Raw genomic sequence first — 12,029 nt, 5'->3', positions numbered from 1 at the left:
CTCACTCCCTGCCTGTTCCCTCAAACCTCCGAGAGGAGGAGGATACCCTCGCAAGAGATTAAGATTATCATTGATTCAATTGTTCGACATGTGCAAAATTAGAGTTTAAAAGAGACACATTCGCATTAGAAATAATAGCGTTCATGTACATATTCAAATATAAATCATATACTACATCTGTAATGGTTGTACGTGTGTGTTAAATTATGATTAAGCTTCAGTCTGTCTATGCAGATGGTGAAGTGCTGCCATTATTGGGCCAGTATAGATATTAAGATTATTAATTTAGCGTGTACACATGACTGAGAAATGGCAGATCAGTTACAAAATGTAACGTTTTTAACTGGACAAGTGTCTGGTCTGTATATGACTTTTATCTATTCATGTATTTATTTTTAAAGAAGTATCTTCTGCTCAACAAAGCTAAATTTGTTTGAAAAAAAAAAAAAACTGTAAAAGAACATTCCATTGTGAATAAATATTATAATTAAAAGTCATTTTCTATTTACCATTTGAAATATTCATTTAACATTCTTGAGTGTCTAGGGATCATTTAGAAATAAATATCCTTTAGAATTTAATATGCTGCTTTGCTGCTCAATGATTTTTCTTATCCATGCTAAAATATTTTTTTTTCACAAGATTCTTCGACAAATGTATATTTGTATAAACTAGTCTTTACTGTCACTTTTGATCATTTAAAAGCATCCTTGCTAAATAACACTATTAATTTCTTCAAAAATATGACCCCAAAACTGTTGAATTGCTGTATATATTAGGGAGACGCCAATATCAAGTGTAATTATATTATATTAAGCCAATAAATTATGGATAATATACATTATAAAAAAAATAACAAACAACTCTATCCTGTTCTAGATATTTTCAAAAAACCATATTGCTCAACCACTATTGTACTTTAAGCCCTCTCTCTTACAGTCAACATGAAATGTCATTTGCAACCCATTGCACTTCAATATGCAGTAATTATAAATGAAACAGGATACGATGATGGGACTTAATTTTAACCACCATGATTAGACTGTGAAAAGAATAGAGAATAATTCACGTGGTTGGAGGGAGAAGTGGAAAGAAACAGTTAGAACTCAAATAGTGTCACATTTTAATTTCATGCTGACTTAAAACTTCAATCTCTAATGTCTGTCACTTTCTTCTTTCTTTATTCCCCATTTCTTCTCATTTCTTTCCCTATCCTGCACTCTACTGTCTCTCGCTCACGCTTTCTCTTTCAGTCTCTGTCTCACTCCCACTCATTCATCACTCTCCTCAGTCTGTGTGCTGTACCTGCAGGTATCCCAGCATGCTCCACCCTCCCCAGAGTGTCCACAGCGATGAGAGCAAGTCAGCCATTTTTCAGCTGGGCCATACGGCAGGACGCGGGACAGCTTGGTTACGCCTAACTGCGAACGAGCTGGACGCAAGCCATGGTGAGGATACTATGTGATCATTAATTGAGCTGCCTCTGGTCCTTTGCGCAGGGGAAGACATCCTTATCTAGTGCTAACGCTTGTGTAAGAGCCAGACATTATCTCTACCGCCGTCGTATGAAGGAACAGATTCATTTTCTTCAGTGGAATGCAGGCAAGGAGTGTGTGCAACCGTGCAAAAAAGAAACCTCTTGGCAGAAGCTGTAAAAGTGTCTTCCTTAACAAAGAGCCAATGCACTCTTTGGTTGCCATGGTGAAATTCATTGTAGCCAATTAGGTGATACACCTGGTGTATATCTGTGTGTATGTGTGTTGCTTGTAGAGAATAACCATAAACCATGAGTCTCAATAACTTACAGACAATGTAGCAGCTTATTCATTACACACACATACGATTCACAGCAGGCAAATTAATGGTACAACTGCTAATGTTTCAAATCCCGCATTGGGGTTCTTTAATGCTAGACTTTAGGAGATCCTGTGGAGCTGCTTTTAGCCATTATGATCCTCAAATCTGGAACTTTTTACCAATTACATTTATATTTATTCATACAATACACCTTTGTCCAAATAAACTTACAAATGAGGAATTTTATCATAAAAGCCAACAATATTCGCAGCATACAATGATTAGACAAGCTCGCAATCATTCAAAATGATTTATTTGTTTGGTTGACTTAATTATTTTTAAGTTGGCTTTTGAGTATTTTATGTATCGAATGCATTTGATGTATTACTTTTAACATTCAAATTAACTTTTTTTTTTTTACTTCTAGTTTGTTGCTTTTTTTTGCATCTTGCTGTTTCTTTTAAAACAATATTCTGATTTTTTTAAGCACTTTTAGCTACATTTTATGCTATAGTTACAATATTAATATTATTTGTAACACTTTACAATGTTTAATTCATTAACATTTGTTCATACATACATATATATATATATATATAAATTAGATTTTTAACACACTAAGGTTTATTGTAAATTCATGTTCATTCAATGTTCATATCTATTCTAACAACCCGAAATCTTTAAATGTTTTGTATTTTCAAAAATGAACATTGACCTAGATGAATAATTTTTTTCAAGAAGTATTGTTAAATGTTAGTTCATCCATAATGCATTAACTAATGGTGCGTTCAAGTCATCTCGTTTAGTTCGTATTTCCGAGTTGAATGCACATGAACGCCACCACAATATCGTGGATTTTCGGGATTTTCTTTAAGCCCCGATCTGTACGAGTTGGGGGCGTGTCAGTGATTAACATGGCGGAATATAGGTATTTAGCTGTGATATTGTCAGGCTTTTCTATTTACAGCGCAGTAAGTTAATCGACGACGCATAATATGATGGAATTATAATACAACAATGCAAATTGTAACAAAGTTGGCAGCGGATTCATAAAATAATTTAAAACATTAAAAAACGAAGTATACCTAATGCACATTTCTTTGTTCTTAATTTTCTAGAACAAGAGTTTAAGAACATTGCTGTATTTTTGTGTTTTTAATTAAGAGAAAGTACCCACCATCTTTCTCCGACGAAAGTGACTTGAACGCACATGCCGTCATAAGCACGACTTCCCACCTCCTGCATACAAACTTCCCAGGAGGACTTGAACGCACCATAATAACATAATAACACACCATAATAACTTTCTGTATAATGTTACCTATATTATTATTATGATCATCGTCAGTAAGCTGATGCTATCTCTTCATGGCAACCAAAAAGTAACAGCCCAAAGCCATCAAAAGCCTGTGTGTGTGTGTGTGTGTGTGTGTTTCCCAGTGCTTCACTGACTGCTTAAGTAGAATGTGCTCAATGGGGTGGCATTAGGCATCTGTTCATAAAGGGTCACACAGATGTTCAATCCAGATACACACACAAATAAATGGAGAGCTGATGACATGAAAGAACATGTACCGCATTTAGCAATGTCATCCAGAAACATCTGGAGCTGAAAGTGTGACTCGGCCTGATAAAAGTGATAAAGGGCAGCGGGTTTGCAAGTCTCTTCGTTTCCTGTCCTTTACCTTTCCATTCACTTATCATGTAAACATGTACTTGCAAACAGATTAGCGGTTTTAAAGACCCTGTAAGACCAACATTAGTACAGCTTATTAACAGTGGAACTACATTTAAGTGTACTAGCTAGTTTAGGCGGTGACTATGCACCCTCCCAACGCTAGTCGACGCATTCAAACACTCTGACACGAAACTAACAAGAACGACTAGAAGAAGTAGAAGAAAGAAAAGCTGTACATGTAAGTGCTCATCAGCTTGGAGACACCTACAACAAACACTGTTCAGTGGCCTGAATGCGTAGCTTTTTTCACCTAAAGTATATCTTTTTGATGCTATTTTATACACAACTAACTGATATTTACACAACATTGACAGAGTCAGAGTTCATCCCAGATTGTTCTCGTGGCGTCACGCTGACGTAAGTGAGTTCGTGTCCTGCAGAATCGGTGGTTCTGGTCCAACATTGCCAAAAATGCAAACGGAAGAAGAGGGTATTTACATACAGGTCCGTTACACTTCACCTTCAATATGAAGGTTTACTCTGAAGATATACTCGTTTTTATTTAAAGATATACATCATTTATGCTTGTATGGCCTAGGAATGGGACGCAGGCATACAGGATGTCCTCTGGCAACGTCATCCATACCGAGATCGACAGGTAGTGTAAGTAGGAAGCAGTGATGATTGAAGGTTTATAGTGGAAATAAAGAAGTATGAAAGAACCTTGTAGAAAACGTTGTAGACGTCTCAGAATCTGAATAGTCATTGTGATTTTTTCATAAGCAACGCGAAAGTAACTAAAACAGGATTAATGACTTGAAGAGGACAAACGTCTGCTTCTTCAGTTTTTCCCTGTAAATGTAGCCCAAAGAGACAAACAGCCGACAGGTTAACAGTTGACGTGAGTCTCAGCAGTCCTGTTCCGACCTGGTCTGTTGGATATGGGATAATGGTTTTTCTCCTGAAACACATTCTCAGATCAGGATGATAGTCTCTATTCTGGCGCGCTCCGATGGGATTGGGCTCACCCGCTGGTAATTCTCACGCAAGCTGCCCAGCCCGTCGTCCGGCGCCCCCTGTAGTCATGCCAGCTCTGTGCCCGTCTGACACTGGGACATCTGCAGGTGCATGGACTGAATGCTGTTGAGGATTTTCTTCTGATGGCCGGCTAGAGTCACACCTATCCTCAGCAGGTCCCTGTGAACACAAGATTATTGTATAACTACAGTTAATACTGGACACGCATTTAAATGCAGTATACAACCATGGCACATAACTCCAAAGCAAACACTAAATAGCTATATAATATACATTTGCATCACTCCTTCTTAATTGTCATTTGTAACATACTTTAACATTACTTTTCCAAGAAACTGCTGTTTTCACTGCACATTGGTTTGATGCTCAGACTACATTCACATCTCAACTAAATATGGCTGAAATTTGACATTTTGCTTTAAATCCATTTATTTTTCGAGACATGTCAGTTACAACATCTGATTTTCTGTGACTGTTTTGCTACCTCCTTTAAATTACAAAGAGAAAATGGGAACTCTGAAACAAACACTCAATTTATTCCACTATCCTTTGAGATGAGCCTTTGAACAACCTGTACTATCAATATACAAACCATTCAAACAACACAGAGAGAAAGAGAAACAGCTCAGAGCCCCTACAGGTTTATAGATGTGAGAGCAAAAAGTATTAACACATGAAAGCTGCTTGCATTTAACTTCCTGTTTATGCATGGGCTCTTACTTATGGTGCTAATTAAGCGCAGACCCTCTCTGTGAGCGCCGGCTGCATTAATCAGAGCGTCAGAGACGCTACACCTCACAGGACGCTTCCCACCACGAACAAAACACCAGGAGACATGTATTAAACATCATCAACAGCATATCCACCTGTTCGATAGCGACTCAAACAAGTCAAAACACATACGCACATACCTTAGCGATTCAGGCTAGTCCTTATGTATGGTTCATAAATCTATATTAAAAAAGTTTGCTGAGATATCTGGCCGCTTGGCATTCTGTAATCAATGACTGTCTGGAAATCTGAAACCAGCTTTAATCCCCCTTCAGACAGACACAACAAACCAACTCACCAAGCATTAGACATCATCTAAAATAAACCAATAATATGACAGGACGGCTGAATAAGTCACATAATTGTTGTAAACATAATGATTTTTGAAACGGATGTTGTTAACAGTGTGACATATGAAAGTCTGTTTTCAACTCAGGAATCAGGAAACTAAGTGATTTAAACAGGAAATAAAGTTGTAATTGTGAGGTCAAAAGTCACAATTTCAAGAAATAAGGTTGCAATTAGGTGGTTGAGTAGTTGCATAACCTGTTGATGGAGTTAATAAACATGGATGACAAACTTATATAGAAACTAGAAGGTGTTTTATTAGTTGGTTAATCAGATGGTGAGCCCATGTTTGGCCTGGTCATGTTGGTCAGCCTGGATAGAACCACACTATGGCTTGGACTGGCTTGACCAACTAAAGCCAACATGGATTTTTAAGACCTTTATTTGCAGTAATGAAACCCCAACGTTGAGAAATTAAGAAAAGACACTTAAGAGTTCACACTCACTCTGAAGTCATCTGGGTGACCAGCTGTAGGGATGTGAAGCCAGAGTTGAGGAAGTTGTCTCTGTATTGAGACATCTTGACAGCAGCCAGCCAATCCTCTACAGAACTAAAGGTGGTGAAGTCTGGGATGGACCTGTCCAACAACGGTTGGGACGGACTGAAGGAGGAGAGAGAAACAGAGAGTGAGATGAACGGGAAACCTTGGGTGTCATGGTTACCTTGTATTTTTTCTACAAAGAAAACAGCTTCATGAGTGTACTTAATAATGTCTTATTTAATATGAAAACAAATTTTTAGGGTTTGTGAACTGTTTTAATACATTGTAAAATGTAATTTACTCTTGTGATGCAAAACTGAATTTTCATTAAAATAACTCCAGTCTTCAGTGTCACATGATCATTCAGAAATCTTTCTGCTCAAGATAAATTTCTTAATATTATCAAAGTTGGAAACATTTGTGGTGCTTAACATTTTTATGTTAACCGTGATTTTTTTTTTTCTGGATTCTTTGATGAAAAGGGTTAGCTAAATAACTTTCTTTCTTCTTTTTTTTTTTTATAAATATTTTTTAGGGCTGCTCCGATCATGATCGGCCAATCGTTAATGCGCATCTCGTCAGTAAAGCCGGTTCTCTAATCTGCGGTAAATTCCCTCAGGTGCGTGATTTCACATAGAGCAGCTGTTACTACACGAGTCGTTGTTAATTGAGAAGATGCGCAAATAAATGCTGAAAATTAACGTGGATTTGCGCATCTTCTCAGTTAACAACGGCTCCGTGTATTAGAAGCTGCTCTATGTGAAATCACGCACCTGAGGGAATTTACCGCTGATTAGAGAACCGGCTTTACTGACGAGATGCGCATAACGATCGTCCGATCGTGATCGGAGCACCCCTAATATTTTGTAACAATGTAAAAGTCCTTGCTGAATAAAAATATTATTATTATTTTAAAAAGCCCCCAGACTTGTAAGCATAAATAAAGGTTTCCACCATAGTATGAAAACAAATTGTGTGAATAATAAGTTTGTTTGACTCACATAGTGGGTATACTGGCAACTGCTTTAAGGCTGGTGGGATTGCGGATGAGTTTGTCAAACGTACTGACGATATCCGTGAAGCGCGGCCGAGTGTTCCGATCTTTCTGCCAGCAGTCGAGCATCAGCTGGTGGAGAGCAGTGGGACAATCCATGGGGGGCGGCAGCCTGTAATCCTGCTCTATAGCGTTGATCACCTACACACACAAATACAAACACATGTTATTGCCATTAATTGCTATGTTGTCATTGTTGGGGGAAGCAGTATATCAGTATATCAGTATATATAATAGGGATGGTCCCCTAACAAATGCTAAAATGTACATCTTTGTACCTTTTTACCCCTAAATGGTACATGTAAATACATTAAAGGTAAATATTAGTAAAAGTACATAATAGTACCTAAAATGTCCAAGTGTGACACTGGACCACAAAACTAGTCTTAAGTCACTGGGGTATATATTTAGTAATAGTCAAAAATACAGTACACTGTATGGATCAAAATAATTGATTTTTCTTTTATGTAAAAAATCATTAGGAATATTAAGTAAAGATCATGCTCCATGAATATATTTGGTAAATGTCTTACTGAATATATTAAAACATAATTTTTGTCAATAAAGGAAATGCACTGTGAGAAACTGGTTTTGAGTGCCTCAATAATAAGAACTAAATAATACCATAACCATATCATAAAAAAAGATCAAGCACACAATATTGTCTTATTACACAATGATTGCCACATATATCAGTTATGTTGCATAGACATTGCAACATAACACACAAACGACCCATGAGCATCATTAATCATTAAACATGATCTGTCTTCCTACCCTCCTCAAACACTGGACTTCTTCTCTTCCCATACATCTCTCTGATTCTCTCTGACACAAGCAAAGATCAAATGAACAAACAAACACTGTCTATCCTCTGCACGCCATTCTAGAGCTCTGGTTCGCACAAACATGAATCCAAATATTTGAGGATCAATATATATTTCCTGCTCCCTCCACAGCTGCCGCTTTTCTCCTAAATGGATTCCACAGGACCGTGCTGAGATGTGGGCACTGACCACTGCAGATGTCCTGCAGTTTCATTACACTGATATGATCTTTTTATGGCAATTTGGGATTGGATGATCATTAAAAACACAAGATTCAGATAATTAAGTGTGTGATAAGTTGAAGAAACTTTACCATCACCAACTTCACCGTTGGTTGTTCTTCAGTGTCAGAGAGTATGATTTGGGAGCACTATTGCTTTGTTTGTCTTTTTGGTGCATGTCATGAGATGTTAACAGAATCAGACAAGTTTACAGTCTTAGTCCTTCATAAGATGGTTTTCATGAATATTTAACAACAGAATTTCCATGCATGACAGGCAAAAGCCCTTTTGAGCCATAGAGACTATCTTTGAGAAAAGAAAGTAAATACAGAGAATGTACAGAAAGTAGAAACATAATAATTAATTTATTTTATTTGTTTTCTTTGATTTGAACGTACTGAATCTCTGAATGCTCAAATTGTTTTTTTTACAGTTGTGAGTTTGGCGGTCATTACAGTCACAATGTCCTCAGGGTTCGTTCTGCATCTCTGATGTGTTAATAGGATGCTAAAAGGATTGGGGAATTTATGTTTTCATTGGCAGGATTTTCTGAAAATCCCCAGAGCCTAGAATGAGTCTGCTGTATTCAAAATTCGAACAGGAAAAATGTTTGTCTCCTCTGAAACACAGATGCTGGGAGATTTGAATGAAGAAAGACTCTGAGGCAGGTAATGTAGATTCAGTACGAAAGACAGTAAGACTCAAAGTAGTAAGCCTTAGAGCCGAAGAGATTGACAGGAAATGAGACTCATTGCAAAGGAATTCAGGGATAAAGCCAAAGGGTGTTTGGTGCTTTATAGTTAATCATGCAGAGAGCCTTGCACTATCAGAAAAAAGATGTCAGTGGGGGGGTACCCTTTAAAAAGTTACTGAAATATCTCATTTACAGAGCTGGGTAGTAATGGAGTACATGTAATCTGGATTACGTGATCAGATTCCAAAAATTAAGTACTTGTAATTAGAGTAATCAACTTTTTAAAATACTTGTAATCAGACTACAGTTACTTTTTTAACGAATTACATGATGACATTTTATTTACACAATGGTAATAAGTTCACAATTCATTGATTCTCCTAAATTTCCTTTTTTTAATGTTTAATATTTCTTCCTATTAAACTTGCCGCATATATACATTTTTGATTCTTTGAGTTTTCCCAGCGGAGACGGGGAGGGGTGTCAGAATCGCGCTCACAATAAATCATCAACAAGATAATGGAAACTTGAGAGGAACACAGCCTTTAATTACATTAAATACATTAGTGTTAGTATTTTGTAAGTATTAACTGTCCATACATTGCACTTGAAAAAGAATCTATTGTTCCTCCTGTTGGTGAATTGAATATATTTTGTGGAATACATTTTTTCTTTGTATATGTCAAAATAGTACAAGATTAGGCTAATTCAATATATGTGGTATCAAATAAGGGTTAGTCCAAAAAGTAATCCGATTACGTTACCAAAAATGTGTAATCAAAGAGATTATATTACTAACTACAAATTTTGTCATGTAATCTGTAATCAGTAACTGATTATAATTCTTAAGTAATCTACCCAGCTCTGCTCATTTAGGTCCTGATATGTACCTTTAAGGTAATAATATGACCCACTAAGGGTAAATGTGACAAATCTGTACCTTTTGAAAAGGTACCACCCCAAAACTATTCTATTCTATTCTATTCTATTCTATTCTATTCTATTCTATATACAACTTTTACAATATATGTATTAAATTAAATGATTAATTATTTAATAGTAATAATAATAATAATAACAACAATCATGATAACAGTTATTATTATCCTTATAAATTATATATTATATATCATACTTATGAAGATATGATATAAGATATGATATGTTTTAATTAGTATTTTACTCAGTTTAAGATTCAGGCCTGGCGTGACTAAAAGCAAGTAATAGACTTTTAACACTGTTTAGTATAAAAAAAAGAGACTTACATCTTGGTTGCTCATGTCCCAGTAGGGCCTCTCGCCGAAAGACATCACCTCCCACATGACGATACCGTAACTCCAGACGTCACTAGCAGAAGTGAACTTCCTGTATGCGATGGCTTCTGGCGAAGTCCATCTCACAGGGATCTTTCCACCCTGAGGAAACAAACAAAAATGTCAGGTCAGATTGGTGCGATATGAGTGATAGGATGCTGTCATATGGATTCATTTTGGCCATAAGGATTCATGTGCCTAATTTATGTGCACATAACCATTCAACATCAAAATATCGCACTTTCACATGGACAACTGGGAAATATGCTGTTTGAACAAAGCAAATTAACAACAGGAACATATCGTCTCTCTGAGTTCTACATCCATTGCAACTATAAATATTTGCAAACAATGAACCACATTTGCATTTTTTAAAATTCAGCATGAATTAAATTACTTTAGCTTTACAAAACACCATAAAAGCCTCTTTCCCCTTCTTTCAGTGCACACACACAATAGTCTAAGTGTGTGTGTGTGTTTGTGAGGAAGGCCTAGTCTCGTCCGTGGAGCGTGTCTGTCTGTAATTGGACTACCTAAGGCTGGATTTGTGTCTCACTGATTAAAATTGACGGCGGTTTGTTTTAAGATTCACCTCACATACACACCCACACAAACAATGACAAAACACACACAGAACTGGTTTGAGATCCACATGCTTCATGTTCCAGTCTAATGATGTCAATTAGTTCAGTCCTGCCTCTGACGTCAACCAGATGAAAACTAAAATGCAGAAAAGCTGAGCAGCATATTGTCATTCTGGAAGTGTGCTTAATCTCAATAATAAACTACTAATACTTTTACATTTTCTGAAGAAAATGTGCAAAACTGTCTGACAAGGATCGGTGCTAGGGTATTGGTTTTTACCAAGTTACAATGCTATGTTTATTGTACGCATTCCGGTTTTTAGAAACAACTTGGTTTGCTTCTTTAATGTAAGTTTAGGGAACATTCCAGCACCCACCAGATTTACACTCTCTAAATAAAAGTTTAATGAAGTTTCGGAATAATTAAAAAAAAAAAAAAAAAAAAAAAAAAAATATATATATATATATATATATATATATATATATATATATATATATATATATACAGGAAATATTTCTGTGAGCTGCAGAAGAGGCAAATAAATAATAAAATACTGAACAAAGGGCTACACTGCACAATGTATCAGGGAAAACTAATTCATCCTCAGATGAATGTGAATGATGTCACTGCTTGTGGGCGGGGCTTTCTCTTTTTAAACGCAACACTGTAGCTGGTCAGAGTACTTATGGAGAGAAATGAAAACATTTCGGTAAATTAAAGGACAACAAACTAAAACAAGATCACATAATCTCAGACCTCTTCCTCTGTCCAGTTTTTATTAAGTTTGGTGTGGAAACAGTGACGAAACCGTGGTCAGGGAAGGACAGATGCCTGCTGGGAGTTTGCGTCACTCTTTCAATTCCACCCTTCCACCTCTTTAACCTATCAGTTCCCTCTCAAGTCCCCTCCATCCATTCTCTTTTTCTTATCTAACACTATATTTTTGCAACCAATTGCATCTGCTGTGGGTCAGTGTTTGGCTTAAAAAGAAGAAAATAGGAGAAGGATCTTTTTAGGTTCTTTCTTGTTAGATTTTACTCGTTTGGTTTAACATAATTTAAAGATGAAAGGGCTTGAAAACAAGCACACCATCCTTGTATATGAACTCAATATTCACTTTCAATATTCCTGTAATAATTCTGCAGCCCTGAGTCAGTATTATTAGTCATAGATTTAAAAAGACCAATAATCTTAAAGAGGTCATACCATCACATCAAAATC

General features: G+C 36.4%; 1 protein-coding gene across 1 annotated transcript in view; it reads right to left on the bottom strand.

The window, feature by feature from the left end:
• Positions 1-2,459: 2,459 nt before the first annotated feature.
• The window catches only part of LOC113086806 (ephrin type-B receptor 1-like), a gene marked incomplete at its 5' end in the record, with an annotated part of 40,856 nt that continues 31,286 nt past the window's right edge, over positions 2,460-12,029 (bottom strand). The window contains 4 exons of the mRNA XM_026255502.1: positions 2,460-4,672; positions 6,079-6,234; positions 7,116-7,309; positions 10,176-10,325. Of these exons, the coding sequence (XP_026111287.1) occupies positions 4,558-4,672; positions 6,079-6,234; positions 7,116-7,309; positions 10,176-10,325 (615 nt within the window). The remainder of the gene's footprint in view (positions 4,673-6,078; positions 6,235-7,115; positions 7,310-10,175; positions 10,326-12,029) is intronic.

Source organism: Carassius auratus, unplaced genomic scaffold, assembly GCF_003368295.1.
Source record: "Carassius auratus strain Wakin unplaced genomic scaffold, ASM336829v1 scaf_tig00044030, whole genome shotgun sequence".
Lineage (NCBI taxonomy): Eukaryota > Metazoa > Chordata > Actinopteri > Cypriniformes > Cyprinidae > Carassius > Carassius auratus.
Note: the sequence above shows the minus strand (reverse complement) of the source record. Positions and strands in the feature narration are given on the sequence as shown.